Source organism: Oncorhynchus mykiss, chromosome 11 (assembly GCF_013265735.2).
Source record: "Oncorhynchus mykiss isolate Arlee chromosome 11, USDA_OmykA_1.1, whole genome shotgun sequence".
NCBI classification, from domain to species: Eukaryota; Metazoa; Chordata; class Actinopteri; order Salmoniformes; family Salmonidae; genus Oncorhynchus; species Oncorhynchus mykiss.
In genome coordinates, this window is record NC_048575.1 from 11533519 (window position 1) to 11556079 (window position 22561).

The following is a 22561-nucleotide window of genomic DNA, read 5'->3' on the forward strand; positions in this document are numbered from 1 at the left end:
ACCAGGCCTGTATAATATACTACACACTGTCTTCTGTCTCTTACCAGGCCTGTAGTATAGTATAGTACACACTGCCAGCCTGATGCTTTTCTGAAAATGGGTCACTCACTCATAGCTCTACATCTTTCCTCCTCCTTCCTTTTTTGTTTCTGCTTCCTCTTTCCTACTCTCCCTCTCAGTCATTCCCAGAATAAACAGGAAATGGGGCACAGCCACCTCAAAGCAGTAAATGTTGTCTGCCATTCCCTTCCTCATACACATACACACACTCTGGCCCCATTGAGGTGATGTACACACACTCTGGCCCCATTGGGGTGATGTACACACTCTGGCCCCATTGAGGTGATGTACACACACTCTGGCCCCATTGAGGTGATGTACACACTCTGGCCCCATTGAGGTGATGTACACACACTCTGGCCCCATTGAGGTGATGTACACACACTCTGGCCCCATTGAGGTGATGTACACACTCTGGCCCCATTGAGGTGATGTTCACACACTGGCCCCATTGAGGTGATGTACACACACTCTGGCCCCATTGAGGTGATGTACACACTCTGGCCCCATTGAGGTGATGTACACACACTCTGGCCCCATTGAGGTGATGTACACACACTCTGGCCCCATTGAGGTGATGTACACACACTCTGGCCCCATTGAGGTGATGTACACACACTCTGGCCCCATTGAGGTGATGTACACACACTCTGGCCCCATTGAGGTGATGTACACACTCTGGCCCCATTGAGGTGATGTTCACACTCTGGTCCCATTGAGGTGATGTACACACGCTGGCCCCATTGAGGTGATGTTCACACTCTGGTCCCATTGAGGTGATGTACACACGCTGGCCCCATTGAGGTGATGTACACACTCTGGCCCCATTGAGGTGATGTACACACTCTGGCCCCATTGAGGTGATGTACACACTCTGGCCCCATTGAGGTGATGTACACACTCTGGCCCCATTGAGGTGATGTACACACTCTGGCCCCATTGAGGTGATGTAGACACTCTGACCTCAATGAGATTATGTATGCAGCATTGAGATTATTCATATTGTTCTCAGTGTGGAGTGAGGTTGGGAACTGTCCATTGAACGCCCACCCAGACACACAGCCACACAGGAGCCTAGTAGACTGTGTTAGTCCACTAAAGTAATCAAGGCATTACTGATCACTTCCCCATCTCTCTTCTCCCTGTCTCGAGGGCAGTGAAAGGCTTGCTCTGGGCGAAGTGAGAACCGGCTGGACCTTTTTTAATGAATCAATAACTACAGGCTATTAAATCACAGGAGTGGATGGGAATGAAGGGGTTACACCCCTGGGCTATGTAGCTTTGGGCTCGGCTGAGACTCATGTGATGCAGTTAGGATCAGTGGGGAAAAGGGGATGTTATCTTAGTATTGTGATGCTGTCTTTTCAGTTAGTCGGCTTAGTGTATAAATAACCTGGTATTACCGCCACACCGGCGGTCACAAGTCATGAAGGCAGTCAAATTTCACATGACCATTTAGTCACGGTAATTAGGTTTCTCCAAGCTCTGATGCTGCTGCTGGCCGTTAGTAGCCTACCAAACTTGCTAACAGCCTGGTACTCAGCACTCAATTGTCCTTCTAATCACTCTGACATCAATGCAAATGAATTTGAAAATCTAATCAAACACTTCATGAGAGCTCATGTTGCACAACATTTCTATAGTCTATGCAATTGCAGAAGAAACAGAGTGATGGCCTCTATTAAAAAGAGGAGGATCCCATCTTTCTATAGGCTAGGCCTACTATGTTTATTTCTCAACTCTCCTAATATTAAGCACGTTGCTTATATTTACAACAGGAGTATAGCCTACCTGGCTGGCATGAAGGAAAAAAACAACACTGGGAAATGTATCCTCCATTCGCTATTTAAGTGCATAGATGACATGTATTTTTTTCCACTGCCCCTGTTTTGATACAGGTGAATGATAATGGTCCATTCTAAATCAAAACATATTTTAAACATATATATATATATTATTTATGTATATGTAAAGACGAGATTAAATCAAGAATAGTGTGCTGAGTGACAATATTAGCATATCACTTGTGAATGATGCCCAGCGTAAGGCAAGAAACAATGTCTTTAAAAAAAATCATAGTTATAATCAAATCAAATCATAATCATATTCGCACACCTCGTGTAGCCTAACCCATAGGCCTGTATGTTTTAATAAGGTTTGTATCACAACTAAAGCGGCCAAATAACTTCTTTAAAATTAAGCGCATGAATCCACTTTACAAGGGTTGTAGAGCCTGACTGGCATACATAAGCAGCTCGCAAGTTTCAAGTTTGGGGAATATAATTTTCCCCATAAAAATGCAACTTTATAATAAAAGCATTACATGCATAATTGCATTTGTGGCCACTTTTGATAATGGTGTTTTCCTGCTAATGGAACATTTGTGCTTATAGCCTACTTACTGCCTTGTGCTCAGTGCTGCACTTATAATGTGAAGAAAAAGCCTAAACGTTCTGATCTGTTGCGTCAGCCTTATTGCATAAAACAGGTTTTTTGATGTTAGTGGTTGTATTCATGTGGGATCTATCGCGTCCTACAACTGTCCCAGACAATGTTTGGAATATTTTGTTCTCACAAAGAATAGAACAGGTCAACTTTTGTACTATGGGGGATAGTAGATTGACAGGCTAGTGCTTTTGCTGTTCTTTAGGCCTACTCTTATTGTTGGCTAACAAAGTAAATGTGGACATTTCTTCCAATATCTTCAATATGCACCTCAGAATTGGATAAGGAGTTGCTTCCCCGATGTCTGTCTTAACTTGTAGCCTGTGAGAAAGAGCCATGTGAGTGAGAGACGCTTCGGATTGCGCAGCACGCTCAGTGAGAAGGGCACAGCACTCTGGGCCGCAAAATGCATGTTTTTTTGGAGGTGCATTACAGCCACAAAGGGGATGCCGCCGTTAAATTCGAGGCATTATCAAGTGCTTGTCAAATTGTTAATGAGAGACTACTGGAGTGGGTACAGCCTGCGCAAAAAAACTAAGCAGAGCTCATGCCTTTCAAGCACTTTTCAAATCATCATTAGTCTCATCATGCAGCCTTACAATGTATTACAGATCAAAACATATAGCCCAACGTTTGTAGAACAACCAAAGTTACATTAATAACTCTAAAAACAACAGTATGCTATTATTTTCTTCTGAAATAGACTACATTTTCTTCATATCATGCTTCTTTAGAACTGTCTAAAGTAAATCATAGATTTATTGTGAAGGTCTAGGCTATATTACATGGATTTATGAGCCTTTTTTTAAATGGCTTGTAAAATGTGTGGAAGCCAGGAGATGCTAAATGTGTTTAACTAACGGTGAATTACCGTTAGACTCACAGTTATTTGTTTGACAATCACCGGCTGACGAAATTTTGTGACCGCCACATCCCTATCTGTGACCATAGGAGTTGGCTATATAGCACAAACAGATTTGGGACCAGGGTAGTGTTGAGAAATAGCGTAGCGAGCCTACTCTGTGGCTTATAGGTCCCAATTCAGACATAAGAAAGGTTTCATTTCCTACGCATGCCTTTCCTAAGCTCTTATCGGTAGTTGGTATTTAGACTTTGCAGGTGTGGTTCCCTTGAGCTCTGCACACATTTAATTCAAACACTGAAAACCCCCTTGCTGGCCAACATATTTTCTCGTGGAGTTTTCATTAAATAGGGTTTTCAGGACCTTTTATCTAAGGCCATCCCTTTAAATTTGGTGCACATTTGTAATTACATTTTTCTCGACAGACTAACTAGAATATCTGTAGAGAACGATTCAGAATATAGGGATCAATGAAAGAAAGTAATCTAATATATGCATATTCGTCTCCGTCTCGGGTAGATTTAATAATACTCTTATCTTGTAGATTATTTAGGCAGTTTTAGGGTTAGGAAGGTGTTATGAATCGGTTACACTTTACACTCAGCGTCATAACACAGTCATGACAGCTGACACAACTTGTCATAACCTGTTATAATATGGTCATAACACTGTCATAACATATATTTAGACCTATTGTGACGTTGTCGTTTTATGGCTGGTTATGACACCTACAGTACATAAGAGTGTAGAAACCAGCACAACCTACCATGGTAGTTATGACACCTACATACTGTACATGTCAAAACCACACAGGGCAAAACATTTCCCTTACACCATAGCCTACGTGTCAACAATATGTTTATGATATATATATATATATATATATATATATATATATATATATATATATATATATATTTATATTTATATTTATATATATATATATATTTATATTTATATTTATATATATTTATATATTTATATTTATATTTATATATATTTATATATATTTATATATATATATATATATATATATATATATATATATATATATATATATATATATATATATATATATATTTATATATATATATATATATATATATATATATATATATATATATTTATATATATATATTTATATATATATATATTTATATATATTTATATATATATATATATATATATATATATTTATATATATATATATATATATATATTTATTTGTATTTTTTTATTTACCATATTAAATTGTAATTACACACGCATTTATGTCAGACATGCACCTACCCCAATTCTCTGTTGCTGATGACTGGGATGAATACAGGAGCAGGACAAGACACCCTCTTTTTGACTGATGACTGGGATGAATACAGGAGCAGGACAGACACTCTTTTTGACTCATGATTATGATGTCATAATGCTTCTTGACAGAGTCATAAAGTGTATTTTCTACAAGTTATTTAAAATATGATGAAAAGAAAACAACATGACGGTTAAGAATTCATAACAACAAAGGATTTAAGAAACAAACTTTCAAACGAAAGGATAAATGTGAGTTTTGACACTCTTATGTAGGTGTAATAACCAGCCATTAAATAATGCAATATATGTCACAAGTGTAAATACATGGGTCATGAGTGTTATGACCATATTATGACATGTTATTGTAGCTGTTATTACTGGGTGTCAAGTATGAATCATAAACAGGTTTGGAGAGCCTTTAAGCACTAAATATATTGCTGAATACAAAAATAATGGTTTGAGTCATCCTGAAAGTTGGCATATTCAAGTTCAATCCATTTTTTTTTTTATGTGTACAATAGGGGTTGAACAATAGTCCTATAAATTTACCCTAATCATGGAAGTGTATGACAACTGTCCAGTCGTTGTGAACCGTGCTCCAGGTTTAACCTGCTACGTGTGGTCTGAGTTCCATAATGATTCAAATAGGCTACATGTCCCAAATGACTAATTATTGTATAACGTTAGACTATGATCCACTAATGCTAGAGACCCTCAGGAACAACTATACGGACGTATGCAAAGCAAGGTAAACAGAACTGAATGTAATGATGCAAAATGTAGGCTACAAATTTAAGGACATTAACATTAAAGGGACAGTTATATATGTATGTGGGTATTACTGGCAGTGGCTAAAATTAAAATTTAGAATAACGGCACAACTTATTTATAGCCTCCTTCACTGTGAAAAAGGGGCCCCGATACATGTCATGTTGATATGATTTTCAGTTTGCTTCAATATGTCTGATTTCACATTCATCTCCAGGGATCATAATGGAAAATCATATAAAACAATTTAATGTATTTAAATTCCCCTTCTCCAAATGGATTACTAATTTACCTAGCTCTTATCAATTTGTAATTTACAGTATATAGAGCATGCTGTTATTTCTGTCCTGATAAAAGAAAGTAGCTTTTTCCACTCAACCTTATTCATCAGGACAGAAATAACATCAGGGATCCTTTGCTCCGGAGCATGAGAATTTTTTGTTGTTGAAAATTCCCCAAAACAAATATTCTTTCTTATAAAATTGCACATGGTAAAAAAAACGATAAAAAGTGTTTCCCTGCCAGACAAGGATTGTCCCGAATGTCCTGCTTTTCTACACATTGGCAAAATGTACATTTTTTTCAGTTTTAAAGCTACTTTCCTGTAATTCAAAAAATGTATTTCATAACTTATGACGTGTTCATATGCTATCTGCAGGGCCCCCAAAGCTTGCCCCCCCCCCCCACCTTGCGGGGGCGTGCACTTTGCCAGTGGGAATAGCATGCTATTCTCATGCTTAAGTTCAAGGTCAGAATATGCGTAGAGAAAAGTGCATAAAAAGGGAATTGCGTTCCATTTACACGTGCTTGACTCCGGTTGGAATTCCCCCATAGTGAAAACAGCTCAGTTCCATTTACACGTGCTTGACTCTGGTCGGAATACCCCCATAGTGAAAACAGCTCAGTTCCATTTACACGTGCTTGACTCTGGTCGGAATCCCCCCATAGTGAAAACAGCTCAGTTTCGTCATTAGCGCCTTACCCTCCTGTAATGCTCCCATTTGGATTTTACCACTTTCACATGTGGTTATACTGTAGCGTTACAAACAAATGGTGTTCACTTTATTATTCTGTTCCCCTCAGTACAATCAGGAACTGTGTGTATGGGCTGTACTGCTGTCACAAGCTAATTGTAGTCACTGTGACGTGTTGTTTCCCCCTCTCTCCTCAGTGTAATCAGTTGTGAAGAAGGCAAAGCGCTGGCTGACTCGTGGAACGCAGCATTCATGGAGTCCTCTGCAAAAGAGAACCAGGTGATGACGATGACTGGACATTCACTCCCAGAGCCATCGGTTAGACGAAGTTTGACATCTACTGTAGTATGGTAATGGGTGCCATCTTGGCACCGAATGTTCCAAGGCTATTACAGTCTAGTGTGAATACATACAGTGAGAGTAATGTAAAGGAAGAAACATTTGGTGCCAGCATGGAAGACAGTTTGCCAAAGTGTAATACCTACAGCTTTGTTCATCATTCTCAGCTCATCAGTCTCTCTTTAAGCAGTTCTCGTCCCTGTCATTCCTGGGTAGGGGGACAGAGCTAGGCAGGGGAATAGGGGGGCAACACTGGTAGGGTAGACATTGATCAGACCCCATTTCTGTGCTGTGAGGTTAACTGCCTTGCTCGAGGGCAGAACGACAGATTTTTACCTTGTCATCTCAAGGATTCGATCCATCAACCTTTTGGTTACTGGCCCAACGCCAGGCTGGCTACATGCTGCTGATGATATCAAAATAATGTTTGAATCAAATATTCCAATGTTTCAACCTTCTTTCTTTCCCAGCAGCCACAATTCATCTGTCAATGTTTGGCTTTCTTTTAGATTTGCTGGTGTGAACTGAACACATTTCACCATCACCATTTAACCTACGTATTAAGCACAGAGCAGAGAAAACATCAGTCTGCACACTCCTGATGTCTTGATATGGCATAATTTCTGTCCTCTGACTTTCTGTTTCCTGTGTGAGTCAGACGGCGGTGGAGGTGTTCAAGAGGACCATCCTGGAAGCGGAGAAAATGGAGGGGGGAGCCCCCCAGGGCAGGACGTCCTGCTCCCTGATGTAACCATCCGCCTCGGGCCCTCGCAACACGTCCCCAACCACAGCACTGGACACTGGGAAATCCCTCTACTTGAAGTGGCTAATAGCCTGTTCTCCCTCGAGAAACGTCTTCTTTTTTTCCCTATTATTTGTGTTTTTTGGGGGGAAGGACAGAGGAAGACTTTGACATTAAGAGTAATTATCAATCCCAGCTTAGAGTACACTCGTATCACCCCCCCCCCCCCCCCCCCCCCCAATGTCTTCCCCTTCTTCTGAGAAACTAAACGTGGTGAAATATCGAGCCTTACTTCTCATTTAAAGCCTGTAATCTCATTGCTACCTGATTTCCCCCCTTCCCCTTGAAAAGTTTGTATAACAACGTATTTCATAAAGTTATTATTATGGCCACTACAGTTGGCCAGCATTCATTCACTAGTGTAGTGAATGTTGATTCCCCCCCTTTTTTTTGTAATCATTAAATCTGCATATTGGTTCACTACAGTTTGCTTTTCTGTCTGATTGTTTCTCAGAATTAGATTTTTTTTGTTTAATACAAACTATCAGAATACACATGAAAATTATATATTTTGATATTACAGTATGTGATATAGGAATGATATATTTTCCCTAACCTGTCCTGGGATAAATGATTCGGTATTCTACTTCCTCTTGGCTCCTCTACCTCAGAACATGTCAAAACGCTGAGGTTGCCACCCAGTCAGGGAAACAGAATGTGTCATCACACCACTCCTCACTCTTGCCAGCTCTCGGAGTGGGTCCATGATAATTAACATTACCAAGGAGAAATGGAAACCTGGTGGGTTGGATTAATATGTGCCCCAATGAGAGATCTAATCCTCATTATATTCCTCTCTATAATCCAGTTGGAGTAGAGTGGAGATAGTTACTGTCATGTATAACCAATTACAGTACGGACTTATAGCCAGTCTTTACTCCATAGAATACATTACTTTTTTGATGGAGAAACAACCCCTAGCCCACCTACCCGCTAGGCACTTGGGTAGATCTGCAAGGATGGGGTCTGGGTCTATACTGAACAAAAATGTGAACGCAACATGCAATGATTTTACTGAATTACAGCTCATATAAGGAAATCAGTCAATTGATAAATAAGGCCCCATGGATATCACGACTGGCTGCACCCCTTCCAGAATTTGTTTTTCCCCGCAAAAGGGCTTTCTTACAGACAGAAATACTCATGTTTTATCAGCTGTCTGGATCCCGCAAGTGAAGAAGCCACATGTGCAGGTTTGGGCTGGCGTGGTTATACGTGGTCTGTGGTTGAGAAGGCGAATGGACGTAGTGCCAAATTCTCTAAAACAACATTGGAGTAGAGAAATGAACATAAACTTCTCTGCCAACGGCTCTGATGTACAGTTGAAGTCGGAAGTTTATATACACTTAGGTTGGAGTCATCAAAACTCTTTTTTTCAACCACTCCACAAATTTCTTGTAGTTTTGGCAAGTCAGTTCAACATCTACTTTGTGCATGACACAAGTAATTTTTCCAACAATTGTTAACAGACAGATTATTTCACTTACAATTCACTGTATCACAATTACCGTGGGTCAGAAGTTTACATACACTAAGTTGACTGTGCCTTTATACAGCTTGGAAAATAGGCTTCTGATAGGCTAATTGACCTAATTTGAGTCAATTGGAGGTGTACCTGTGGATGTATTTCAAGGCCTACCTTCAAACGCAGTGCCTCTTTGCTTGACATCATGGGAAAATCAAAAGAAATCAGTCAAGGTACCAAGTTCATCTCTACAAACAATAGTATGCAAGTATAATCACCATGGGACCACGCAGTCGTCATACCGCTCAGGAAGGAGACACGTTCTGTCTCAGAGATGAACGTAGTTTGGTGGAAAAGTGCAAACCAATCCCAGAACAGCAGCAAAGGACCTTGTGAAGATGCTGGAGGAAACAGGTACAAAAGTATCTATATCCACAGTAAAAACAAGTCCTATATTTACATAACCTGAAAGGCCGCTCAGCAATGAAGAAGCCACTGCTCCAAAACCGCCATAAAGAAGCCAGACTGCGGTTTGCAACTGCACATGGGGGCGAAGATCTTACTTTTGGAGAAATGTCCTCTGGTCTGATAAAACAAAAATAGAACTGTTTGGAGGAAAAAGGGGGAGGCTTGCAAGTCGAAGAACACCATCCCAACCGTGAAGCACGCGGGTGGCAGCATCATGTTGTGGGTGTGCTTTGCTGCAGGAGGGACTGGTGCACATCACAAAATAGATGGCATCATGAGGTAGGAAAATGTGGATATATTGAAGCAACATCTCAAGACATCAGTCAGAAAGTTCAAGCTTGGTCGCAAATGGGTCTTCCAAATGGACAATGACCCCAAGCAAACTTCCAAAGTTGTGACAAAATGGCTTAAGGACAACAAGGTCAAGGTATTGGAGTGGCCATCACAAAGCCCTGACCTCAATCCCATAGAAAATTTGTAGGCAGAACTGAAAAAGCGTGTGCGAGCAAGGAGGCCTACAAACCTGACTCAGTTACACCAGCTCTGTCAGGAGGAGTGGGCCAAAATTCACCCAACTTACTGTGGGAAGCTTTTGGAAGACTACTGAAACATTTGACTCAAGTTAAACAATGTAAAGGCAATGCTACGGAATACTAATTGAGTGTATGTAAACCTCTGACCCACTGGGAATGTGATGATAGAAATAAAAGCTGAAATAAATAATTCTCTCTACTATTATTCTGACATTGTACATTCTTAAAATAAAGTGGTGATCCTAACTGACCTAAGACGGAATTGTTACTAGGATTAAATGTCAGAAATTGTGAAAAACTGAGTTTAAATGTATTTGGCTAATGTGTATGTAAACTTCTGACTTCAACTGTACATTCCTGCAGACAGCGTGTTTAATCAACTTCTTGATATGCCACACCTGTCAGGTGAATGGATTTTCTTGGCAAAGAAGAAATGCTCACTAACAGGGACGTAAACAGAGTGGTGCAGAAAATTTGAGAGAAATAAGCTTTTTGTGCGTATGAAACATTTCTGGGATGTTTTATTTCAGCTCATGAAAAAGGGGATCAACACTTTACATGTGGCATTTATATTTTTGTTCAGTATAACATGGCAAAACATCCTAGCCTATTCGATGGCATGGAGAAGATTCTGCCATATTGGTTTTACCTGTCCAATTCTCCCAGGGCTGAATCTCAATAGTCTAAAGTGGATATCTCCTCTCCATCTGCACTGATCTGAAAACTACAGGATAGGTCAAAGCAGTATGGCGGATGCCTTCTGGGATTTTGTTTCCTCTGTCCAGCTCTTTCACGTTAGTGCAGAAGAAAGGAGACTGCAGATGCAAATGAGCTGTTAGTTAAATCTGGTGCAAGACATAATTTCTCACTATTACTGACACTTGTGTTTTTGTTGAACATTGTCTAATGTTGGCGTCTAATAATGACAACTAAAGTGGGAAAGGGGATGCCTAGTTGAAGTGAATGAGACCAACATTACAGGCCTGCTACCCAGGCTATGATTGAGAGGGGATAAATTATACAAAGATAGGGCGATCTATTAACCTATTGGCCCGAGCGAGAAAGAGAGTCAGCATATCCAGAGGTAGAGAGACACTTAAGAGGGCTTATCATCCTCTAATGGACTTGTAGGCGATCGATTAGCATTCAAGGGTAGTAATCCAATACCACAATGCACTATCAGCAAGTCAGGAGATCCATTTACGTTCTCTATATTCTCTTACAGAGCTTCAAGCTCTCCAAGATATTATAATATGCCAATGTTGAAAAACATTTTATGACATTGAAGAGTCAGTATAAATCTATATGTCTCACTTGAATGTACAGGGATAGTTCTGAGAATCATAAACAGTTTTATCACCAGATTTATATGCCCAGTGCGTTATTGTCATAACAGCCATATAAAACTATTTCAAAGCCATAAAATCTTAATAATCTATTGAAATGTCCCCCACACAACATCACTGCCAGTTCTAGTACTTCAGATCAGAGGTCGATGGTCATCTAAATAAGGTTGTGACACCCTGTCTGTGTGAACAATGGCAGGTCATAGTAGTAGTATTGTGTGGAGAGGGCAAGAGAATACTGAGCCTTTGATGTAGCTCTGCACGCTCTCTTCTCCCTCGTGGGCCTATCACCTGGTTGCCATGATAACCACCCTCCCACCACAGGCACACACACTTCTCTCTGTCTTTCTCACTGTGGGCATGCCAGGCCTTATTCAACTTGACCAGAAGAGAAGTGTAGCATGTGCAAAACAGCCTGCACAAAGCCCTGGCCAAGCAAAACCCTTTGTTGTCCTCCTGTTTAGTCTCTCTACAGCCAAAGCCCAGAATCAGCAGTGCCAACAGTTGAAGGGAAAGTGCCCACCCAGCAAAAGCCCTAAGTCCCCCATTGTGTGTCCTTTGTGTGGCAAGCCTCGCGATACTTTCCGGCACGGCCCCGGACGTATATATTGAGGTGTCCAACTTTTTTACTGTTACACTTTACTTGTGGGCCAGGTTGGACAGTATCCAGTGGAAATGTCGCAGTATTCTGGAAAGGTAAGCTGCACCTGGGTCTTCTTGTATACACACGGCATCAGGTAGGTTACCACTGGGACATAACTGACTGGATAGCCAGGCCAGGTCTCCCTTGAAAAATAGGTATTTGGACCTCACTGGGACTACCAGGTAAAGGTTAGAGAGAACTCCAGCCAATAAACATATAGGTTTGGGAGTGTATGCATTTAACAGGTAGTGTAGGTGTGATAACATGAGTTTGGAAATTTGGAGGCAATCCCTGGTGAAAATGTGAGATTGTTCTGATCAGTGCCATAACTGTCTTGCTGGGAGAAATGTTAAATCAGTCGATCTAAAAGAGCAAGTCCTGGGAGCATTTCATTTATTTATTTATTTGATTTAAACTATCAGTGGCCGGTATGGATAATTAGTTGGTGGCTGGCCAATAGGAATAGACATACCATAGTCTTGTATGCATAATGCTGCTAAAGCCAACTCGAGTATTTTATTAATAGCTGCAGTTGGTTTCAGCACATACATACAGCATGGAAACAAGACTGCATGACAACATCTGGAAAGCTGAAGCGTTAAAGTTTCCGCGATTAGAAATGAAAAGGTAACATCCGGTTGAGGCGACATATGCAGCGTTTACCTTGAATGAAGTCTACTCTAAAGCGGAAACATTGCGTTTAAATTTCAATCACGCTGTAAAGCTGAACTTCCGTGATGTGGATTGAATAGACACTCCAGTGACAAAGTGTCCGTTAAGCCTCTAGCCTGGGATCCAAACTCAATCGCTCTGGACGTTTCACTACATTTGGCTAAGTGAACAATAAAACGAAATGGAGCAATGGAGTTTGCATCCAAATACTATTTGAAATCGTTCAAATACTTTAAGCGTTTGCTTTAGCCTGCCTGCAGTGGCAGCTGGGTGGGGGTTGCACTTTTGGGATTCTTCTATGGGTTGCATTGCAACAGGCAAGCTCAATCAAGCCAGTTATATTATAATGATGTTAAATATTATTTGATCCCAGGCTATCCTACCTCGACCTCCCCACCCTAACTAATAAACTGTGGGATTAACCTCTTCACCCACCCAACACAGATCACCTTCTACGAGGGAAAATGCTTCACCGGCAGGCAGCTGGAGGTCAGGGGCGACTGTGATAACTTCCAGGACCGTGGCTTCATGAACCGCGTCAACTCCATCCGTGTGGAGAGCGGCGCCTTCTGCTGCTTCGACCACCCCGACTTCAAGGGACAGCAGTACATCCTGGAGCACGGCGAATACCCAGAGTTCCAGCGTTGGAACAGCCACAACGACCACATGGGCTCCTGCAAGCCCATCAAGATGGTGAGAGATGGGGTTAAGGGTTCCGGATTGTAGGGATAGGGGTTAAGGAGTGAAGGGATAGGTTAAGGTTTGAAGGGATAGGGGTTAAAGGGATAGGTTAGAAGGGATAGGGGTTAAGGTTTGAAGGGATAGGGGTTAAGGTTTGAAGGGATAGGTTAAGGTTTGAAGGGATAGGGGTTAAGGTTTGAAGGGAAAGGGGTTAAGGGATAGGGGGGTGCTAATGAGGATGATGAGAGGTTACGTTATAGAGCCATTTTCTACTTTAACTCAAAAGATACTTTAGATTCTTCTCGCTCATCTTCATTATAATAGTATTCCGTATTCCGCTGTTGAAAAGCGTGTATGAAATCCAAATGCAGACTCACGTTAACCCCTCTCCTCTTCTACTGTGTCTTGCAGCACGGCGAGCACTACAGAATGGAACTGTTCGAGGCCTGTAACTTCTCTGGCCAGTGTGTGGAGGTCTGTGACGACTGCCCCTTCCTGCAGAGCCGCGGCTTCAGCAAGAGCTGCATCAACTCCATCAAGGTCTACGGAGACGGAGCGTAAGAAACACACCGCTAGCCACAGACTGCAATCACACACACGTAAAACTGTGAAATCAGAGATAAACACATTTACAGTGATTACACATTTGGATCTATTTTTGTTGAGCTAAGATATCCAACCTTTTAGCATGTTCTAGCAGGTAAAGCGTAGACACTGCTGAATTACCTAAATAACTAATTCCACTATTCACAACTGTGGTCCCAACTGTTATTTTCCAGGAGTGAGTTGAATATTAAAGGGGAAGTTCAGGATTTTACAACTTGTTGTTAAATGGTTCCTCACCCTGAAAGTAGTATATTTATTTTTAAAAGCCAAACCACATATGTAGTTGATTTGATGTGTGATAGATTTATAAAATACTATGTAATTGATTCATTTATTAATTGAATGGACAGGCTATAGCTATTAGCAAACACACAATACATTTCTATATTTGACTTAATATCCTGACAACATCAAATTACACACAGTAGATCTATTTAGGCCATTACTGCTATTCCATCTTCTCTAACGGTGTGTGAAGTGAGCAGATGTGTGACCATTTCTAACCTGCCGGTTTCCTTCTGTAGCTGGGTGATGTACGAGGAGCCTAACTTCCGCGGACGCATGTACATCGTGGAGAGAGGAGACTACTGCAGTCACAATGAGTGGCAGGCCGAGAACCCCAACATCCAGTCCATCCGTAGAGTGGTCAACTACTTCTAAACCTTTTCCCCTGTCCTGCCCCAGACCCGCATGGACTGACTTTCACCATTCTAGAAATGTACAATAAAAAAAAATACATTTAAAAAAACATAATACCACAAATGTCTTTTTAATCGAACACTTGCTGTGTTGTGTGAGTGTACGAGGGTCTATATGGAGCAGTGGTTTTCAACCTGGGTACTAGGACCCCTGGGGGTACTTGGGAAGACTCATTAAGAATATTGGCTTAACGATTGATTGCACATGAGGGGGTACTGCGAGAGCAAAACATATCTGCGGTAAGGTACCCCAAAAAGGTTATGATTAGATAGCACAGGAGGTTGGTGGCACCTTAATTGGGGAGAATGGGCTCGTGGTAATGACTCAGTGGAATGGTATTAAACACATGGTTTCCATGTGCTTGATGCCATTCCATTTGCCCCGTTCAAGACATTATGAGCCATCCTCCCCTCAGCAGCCTCCACTGGTAGATAGATACGGTATAGAGCACAGGCACAAGAAAAATAAATCTTCATACTATCACTCATTCACAACTGTGAATCATGAGGCACAAATACATACTAATTGCAAAGGAGTATTTATTGTATGTAATAACAGGTTCTTAAATTAAATGCACATGACTTTGAAACTAAAGGCAACCTGAACTAATATGGCACTAAGACCAGTCATGTATTGTCATATTGGTAATCAAACTCCATGAAAACCACAACTGAAATAAAAACAGAATTTAACCCAACTTAATTTCTTGATTAAATTACTTAAAGGGATCTGGAATACTAAAACAGAGCACGAAGACAAATGTATTTCAGTTGGAGAAACATCTTGTACACAAGCAACCAAAAATCCCTTTACGATACAATTATAAGCCTCACATTCTAAACAGGGTTGAAATCTCAAACATGAACCTTCAAATAATCCAAGTGGTGAGAATGGGGAGAACACAGTCCCCTCTAGAGCATAAACCAGTCAGCAGATTCACTTTCTGATTTCCTTTTTTGATTGACGTTAGCTCACTTCCTTACAAATTATTTCCAATCTGTTTCACATGTTTAAATGACAACACTTTAGTACAAAAAAAACAGAATATAAAAATGTTGATGTATCGCTATGGGGAAAAAAACAATAATCACAAACCTAATTTGGGGTCTAAAAAGACCGAAATCAAACACCCTTGTTTTAGGACGTGGTGGAAGTGCTTTAAAAATGGCCGCCGGCTGGACGGCACTTTAGCTGGAGGGGGTACAGTTCCTGTGGAGGTAGGACTTCATCTGAGCTATGACCTCGCTCTCCTCCTCCAGGGTCAGGTCCAAGTAGTCTTCTTCATGTCGGGGGATATCCTCCAGCACCTCATTCACCAGGTCTACGTCCATAGGGTCCTCCCCTTGGCTCCCAGAGCCTGGACACACCAATGACAAGTGTCATGTTCATTAGGGCTCTACTTTGGGGATTTGGGTATAAATGGCATCCTGGCGCCTTAAGTATCAGAAGCATATTGAATGCCTCTTTCTCACATAGACCTCTCCACAGCGGAACACTAGCCAGTGTATGTGACAATAAAACCGATTTTTTAAATGATTTATTCAATAACGGAGTAACGGAGTAATGAGAGCGTGAATCCATCTGTTCATCTGCATGCTTCTCTGTGTACGTACGTGTGTGAATGTGAGTCCTACCTGCGGACTCAGAGGAGGTGCTGGGCTCCTCGGACAGTGAGGAGGGGGGAGAGGGGGAGAGCAGCTCTGGGGGCAGGACCCCCTGGTTGTCCAGCAGTAGCTGGGTGGCCCCTTGCACGTCTCCCCCCGTCAGCCTCAGTGCAGCTTCGGCAGCCTCCGGCTCAAAGCCCAGGTATAACAGCTATGCAGAGGGAAGGATAAGGTACCATACTAAACTGATAAACCTACCTTTTATACTGAAAAAGTGACGAGAGCGAGTGAGTGAGTGAGAGCTCGAAAGAGGTAGGGGATGTTACCTGCTCAACCTTGGATTGATCTATGGGGAGCTCTGTGTTGTGGTTGGTTACAGCAGCAGACTCAGCCTGGGTGGACTCTAGAAGAATCTAGGGGGAAACAAGCAAACAAGGATCAAGTAATACAAAAAGAATACATATTAGCAAAGTATGCTAGCCTGCACCTACACTCTTCTGCTAGCTAATGTTGCTTCATGGCTCTGGTTATGGTAACATGTTGTGATGGTTGGCATATCCTCTTTCATGGCGTATTGAGAAACAATGTGTGTTTTTGAAGTAGCAGCGACTGCCTCTCACCCCATAGGCTCTGTCCATGTCCCCGTCTGCCTGATGGAGGGCCCGGGCAGCGTCTCTCTTGGAGTAACCCAGCGCTCTGAGGGTGGCCAGGCCCTCCATACGCCTCATCCTCTTCTCCCTCTCCTGCTGTTTCATCTCCTCCCTCTCCTGACAGGGACAGACAAAACCATAGAATTACACTCAATATGTCCACCGCTCCACCCATCATGGGACACTGACTTGAATAGTTCTAGTAAGTGTATTTCTATGATTATAACAGCCCTGATAACTTAGTTGCTATTAGGAAATATTTCCTATCATCTGCAACTACATCAAGTGGGACTTATTTAATTAATAAAAATATAATAAACTAGAATAGACATTACCATTCAAATCAACATTGCGTCATTCTATTGCTCAGGGGGGACCCACCTGTCTCCTGTGGGTGATGTGCAGTGCGGCCTCGTCTACGTTGCCGTGGCAGGCCCTCAGGCCTAGACGGGCCTCCTGCTCAGAGAAACCCAGACCCATCAGCCCGGTCATCTTCCCTGGGTCCAGACACAGACGCCCATACAGGTCCTCCACCTACAACACAGCAGGAGTAAGCGGTAGAATCAGTAATATTACAGTGAGGTGCCTCCCTGCTTATAGAAATTTTGTTGTTAATGTCTGAAGACAAGACAATCTGGAAGCAGGAATCCAGATTGTACAGCCAGATGATGTACTGTACCCGCATTAGCTTCTGTGTGGCCTGGTGTTCGTTACCATCCAGGTAAGCTAGTAAGCTCTGTAGGAGGTACAACCTGAGGAACAGCACTTCCTCTCGTCCTGTATTTCCCTGAAAACAAAATTAAATTAATAAAATGTACTATATTACAACTTTTATGAAATTCAGATCGACGTAGGTGCCTAGTGGGTTAGCCGTTGTTTGTTAACAGAGCCATAAACCATAGATGGCGGTTCATCACCTTGATCTGCATGAGCCTCTGCTGCTGTTCTCCGTAGCACTTGAGGAAGCAGTCCTCGGCTCTCTGCAGCCTCTGCTTGCCGTCGTCCAGGCAGGAAAGGGCCTCCAGGGCTCTGTAGCACCACACGATGTCCAGCTGCAGTACTGCATAGTTGTCCACCGTGCTCAAGAGCACCGAGCCACATGTACTGTGGAGAGACACACAAAATATATATCTTACATCAGTCTTAATATATCGAATGGATCGGAGGAACTGTACAATGGTATTAGAGGTGGAACAGAACGTGTAGCAGAAGTCGTACACATTCAAAGTCAAATAAAATGATAACACCATAAAATGATCTGACATTTTTAAATCAGACATTGACGGTTTTAACCAAAAGTTAAATGTGTGTTTTGACCAATATCTGCCTTGACAAAGGATTTCTGTGATTGTAGGTGTTTTACCCAAACTGGTCGTCAGCTTGCAACAGGTGGCACAGAGCAGCGTCGTACTGTTTTCTCTTCATCAGAGCGCGGCCTTTCTCGTGGAACCCCATGGCTAGAATCAAAGCCTGAGGACAACAATCACACAGCATTAGAAATAGTCAAGAGTTTGTGTGGTGCGGAGTCACAATCAGTGGAGGTTAAATTCACACAGAACACATGGCAAGAATCATAGTTACCATTCAAGCCACACGTTGTGTGAGCTTGCTGTCCACTCGTACTGCTTATCATGGCAGTTATGAATATAATATTGCTCATATGTTCATGAGTCCTTTGTCTAGACTACCTTTTTCTCTCTGTGAGGTATTTTCAGAGGGTTCCCCTTCTGATCAGCAATCTCTAGGAATGGAGTCGTGGCTGGGTCATCGGTGCCATCTACAATGACAACCAAACCACAGAACCACCATAAAATAACACTCCTGTAGCGTTGTGATTGAGGTTAAACGCAGTATGAGGGTTTACTGAGAGGATCTGGATGCCTAAAATGACAACCAAGCCAAAGAATAAGCATGAAGTAATATTCCTGTAGCGTTGTGATAATTGTGATTGTGTTTAAAAGCAGTGTCTCGCTAACCTCTCTCGGAGAGGATCTGGAAGCCCTTCTGGGTTCTCTGGACACTCTGGTCCTGGGTTTTCTTCTTCTCCTCCTCCTCCGCCATCTGTTTCTTCCTCTCAGGCTCGCTCACCCGCAGAACCATAATCTTACTGTTGTTTTTCACGTCCTGTTCATCCAGACGCTTCTCTGTGAAGAGAAACCGTTTCAATGCTTGCAAAGTTGAGAGAGAAAAAATAAGAAACCTGCACATTGGTCTTGCTAATATCACTGCTCTTTATTATAAGCTTTACGTATCGGACTTAAGGACTTCGTCAAAGCTTTTGCATGCAAAGCTGAAATTACCAAACATAATGAGAGTTCATATGCATTGATTAGAGGGTGGTTGTGGCAACTAGACCTAAGTGGAACTTACCAGGAGTCAGTGTCTTCCCATTCAAAATTAACTTGATGTATTTGAGTCCATATTGTTCAGCAATCCTATACAAATGTAGGAAGAAAGTAGCACTGTATAGCTTTGTGACCTTAGACATAATAGGCCAATTAAGACACTTCACCCACTGATAACATAAAATATTGACATTGTGATGGCCATTTTCACTTACCTAGCCATGATATCTTGTGCAAGGACATCCAGTTTAGTCTCCAAATAGTTCTTCTTCTTGACATCCTAAAGCAATCAGGTAAAAAATCAGGAATTATTTGTTTATTTTCTGTAGGGTGTGTCAGGGAAAACACACCCACCCTCAAACTCAAAACACACAAACCTTTTTTCCGTCTTTAGGCAGAAGGAGTTCCAACGTGGCCACAAATGTCTCTCTATAGGTCTTATTCCCCATTCCTCTCTTTACTGCTTGGGATCTGATGCTCTCCAAGGCACTTGCCACTTCAGACACAGAGAAGCACACAATGGGTGCATAGTTCACTGCAAGCTGCTGCAATGACAACAGTGACAAAGACAGACACAGACAGGCATAGTTAAAAACTATCACACAAATCTGACTCATAGTCAGGTGACAGACCAACCAGCTGAATGAACATCAACACATTTAGAATGGCTATAATGTTACCTGCAGAGGTTGCTGTCCTGCCTGGTTGTTTTCTGTGGTGTATGGTGGGTTCCAGAGCTGAATTTTATCTTGTTTTAAAAGATTTACCAGCTTTGCCTGAATATGCATCTCTGCCATTCTCAAAACTGTGGAAAAAAATATGGTAGGAAAAGTGAAAGTGAACAGCTAGCACGCAAACAATAGGGGAATTCCGCAGGATGAAGTACGAACATGTATGTACTCACTACTGTAAGTCGCTCTGGATAAGAGCGTCTGCTAAATAACTCAAATGTAAAATGGATGAGTAGAACTAACTAGCTACAGTAGGTAGAGCCAATATTATTGTTTGCTAACTACGCAGTCGCAGACAACAACAACAGCTGCGACGCTGCCCATTTTGGCTACGACTAGCTCACTCAGGATAAATACGACACATTCGTTGTTTCAGATTTATTTAAAGATTTACCAAATTAATGATTCAGTCACGTTGGAAGTGTTAACCTTGTCGCCGTATTATTGTGATAGGAACGTGTTGAAACTAGGTTTTTAATGTTATTCTTCTCTTTCACTTCCGTACTAAGGTAAGTCACGAGGTCCAAACTGTCTTCGCTCCTACTCGGTGGCAAAGCACAGAACTTCTAGAAAGTACTCCACCACAAGTATGTCCAATGATTTAAAATACGTAGGTTATCCATTTACATTTTTGGTTGTATTTCATTCCACCTGCTATTACCCTTAATGCAGTGGTGTAAAGTACCTAAGTAAAAATACTTTAAAGTACTACATAAGTCTTTTTTTGTGGTATCTGTACTTTACTTTACTATTTATATTTTTTGACAACTTTTACTTTTACTTCACTACATTCCTAAATGAAATAATGTACTTTTTATGCCATACGTTTTCCCCAACAACCAAAAGTACTCATTACATTTTGAATGCTTAGCAGGACAGTAAAATTGTCCAAATCACAGACTTATCAATAGAACATCCCTGGTCATCCCTACTGCCTCTGATTTGGCGGACTCCCTAAACACACATTTATTTGTATTTATTTATATTTAACCTTTATTTAACTAGGCAAGTCAGTTAAGAATTTTTTTTATTTACAATGACAACCTACCAAAAGGCAAAGGCCTCTTTTTGGGGCAGGGATAAAAAAAATATATATATATATATGTATGTACGTATGTATGTATGTACGTATGTATGCATGTATGTATATGTATGTATGTCATGCAATAAAATGCAAATTAATTACTTAAAAATCATACAATGTGATTTTCTGAATTTTTGTTTTAGATTCCGCCTCTCACAGTTGAAGTGTACTTATGATAAAAAATTACAGACCTCTGCTTTGTAAGGTAGGAAAACCTGCAAAATCGGCAGTGTATCAAATACATGTTCTCCCCACTGTACATATGTATATGTATATGTATATATATATAACTGTACATATGTATATGTATATGTATATATATATAAATGTATATATATGTACAGTGGGGAGAACATGTATTTGATACACTGCCGATTTTGCAGGTTTTCCTACCTTACAAAGCAGAGGTCTGTAATTTTTTATCATAAGTACACTTCAACTGTGAGAGGCGGAATCTAAAACAAAAATTCAGAAAATCACATTGTATGATTTTTAAGTAATTAATTTGCATTTTATTGCATGACATAAGTATTTGATCACCTACCAACCAGTAAGAATTCCAGCTCTCACAGACCTGTTAGTTTTTCTTTAAAGAAGCCCTCCTGTTCTGTACTCATTACCTGTATTAACTGCACCTGTATCAAATACTTGTTCTCCCCACTGTATATATACACTGCTCAAAAAAATAAAGGGAACACTGAAACAGCACAATGTAACTCCAAGTCAATCACACTTCTGTGAAATCAAACTGTCCACTTAGGAAGCAACACTGATTGACAATACATTTCACATGCTGTTGTGCAAATGGAATAGACAACAGGTGGAAATTATAGGCAATTAGCAAGACACCCCCAATAAAGGAGTGGTTCTGCAGGTGGTGACCACAGACCACTTCTTAGTTCTTATGCTTCCTGGGTGATGTTTTGGTCACTTTTGAATGCTGGCGGTGCTTTCACTCTAGTGGTAGCATGAGACGGAGTCTACAACCCACACAAGTGGCTCAGGTAGTGCAGTTCATTCAGGATGGCACATCAATGCGAGCTGTGGCAAGAAGGTTTGCTGTGTCTGTCAGCGTAGTGTCCAGAGCATGGAGGCGCTACCAGGAGACAGGCCAGTACATCAGGAGATGTGGAGGAGGCCTTAGGAGGGCAACAACCCAGCAGCAGGACCGCTACCTTCGCCTTTGTGCAAGGAGGAGCAGGAGGAGCACTGCCAGAGCCCTGCAAAATGACCTCCAACAGGCCACAAATGTGCATGTGTCTGCTCAAACGGTCAGAAACAGACTCCATGAGGGTGGTATGAGGGCTCGACGTCCACAGGTGGGGGTTGTGCTTACAGCCCAACACCGTGCAGGACATTTGGCATTTGCCAGAGAACACCAAGATTGGTAAATTAGCCACTGGCGCCCTGTGCTCTTCACAGATGAAAGCAGGTTCACACTGAGCACGTGACAGACGTGACAGAGTCTGGCGACGCCGT

At 41.6% G+C, this 22561-nt stretch overlaps 3 protein-coding genes across 10 annotated transcripts in view; 2 read left to right on the plus strand and 1 right to left on the minus strand.

The window, feature by feature from the left end:
• Nucleotides 1-7980, plus strand: part of LOC110535269 (GTP-binding protein Rheb) — a 41527-nt gene extending 33547 nt beyond the window's left edge. For 3 of the 5 annotated variants that reach the window (XM_036934865.1, XM_036934864.1, XM_036934862.1), the window contains 2 exons: nt 6612-6732; nt 7412-7980. In XM_036934865.1, coding sequence (XP_036790760.1) covers nt 6612-6732; nt 7412-7504 — 214 coding nt within the window. In that variant the 3' untranslated portion in view covers nt 7505-7980. The remainder of the gene's footprint in view (nt 1-6611; nt 6733-7411) is intronic. The other 2 variants (XM_036934867.1, XM_036934863.1) reach the window with 1 other exon arrangement.
• Nucleotides 7981-11938: 3958 nt separating this feature from the next.
• On the plus strand, nt 11939-14722 carry LOC110535272 (gamma-crystallin N-B-like). The gene is made up of 4 exons (XM_021620172.2): nt 11939-12063; nt 13127-13375; nt 13775-13920; nt 14494-14722. The coding sequence occupies exons 1-4, from the start codon at nt 12043-12045 to the stop codon at nt 14627-14629; spliced, it is 552 nt and encodes a 183-aa protein (XP_021475847.1). The 5' UTR covers nt 11939-12042; the 3' UTR covers nt 14630-14722.
• Nucleotides 14723-15190: 468 nt separating this feature from the next.
• LOC110535270 (NEDD8 ultimate buster 1) lies at nt 15191-21499 on the minus strand. Of its 4 annotated transcripts, none has more exons than XM_036934868.1 (15): nt 21476-21499; nt 19948-20072; nt 19645-19812; nt 19483-19547; nt 19293-19357; nt 18899-19066; nt 18611-18699; nt 18286-18392; nt 17840-18026; nt 17602-17709; nt 17304-17456; nt 16893-17039; nt 16599-16685; nt 16282-16483; nt 15191-16025 (listed from the first exon to the last, which is right to left on the minus strand). In XM_036934868.1, the coding sequence occupies exons 2-15, from the start codon at nt 20062-20064 to the stop codon at nt 15856-15858; spliced, it is 1833 nt and encodes a 610-aa protein (XP_036790763.1). In that variant the 5' UTR covers nt 20065-20072; nt 21476-21499; the 3' UTR covers nt 15191-15855. The 4 variants fall into 4 exon arrangements, with proteins under 4 accessions (XP_036790763.1, XP_021475845.1, XP_021475841.1 ...); XM_021620170.2 differs by lacking the exon at nt 21476-21499 and adding an exon at nt 20393-20553 and having other exon boundaries at nt 16303-16483; XM_021620166.2 differs by lacking the exon at nt 21476-21499 and adding an exon at nt 20393-20553.
• Nucleotides 21500-22561: the final 1062 nt, after the last annotated feature.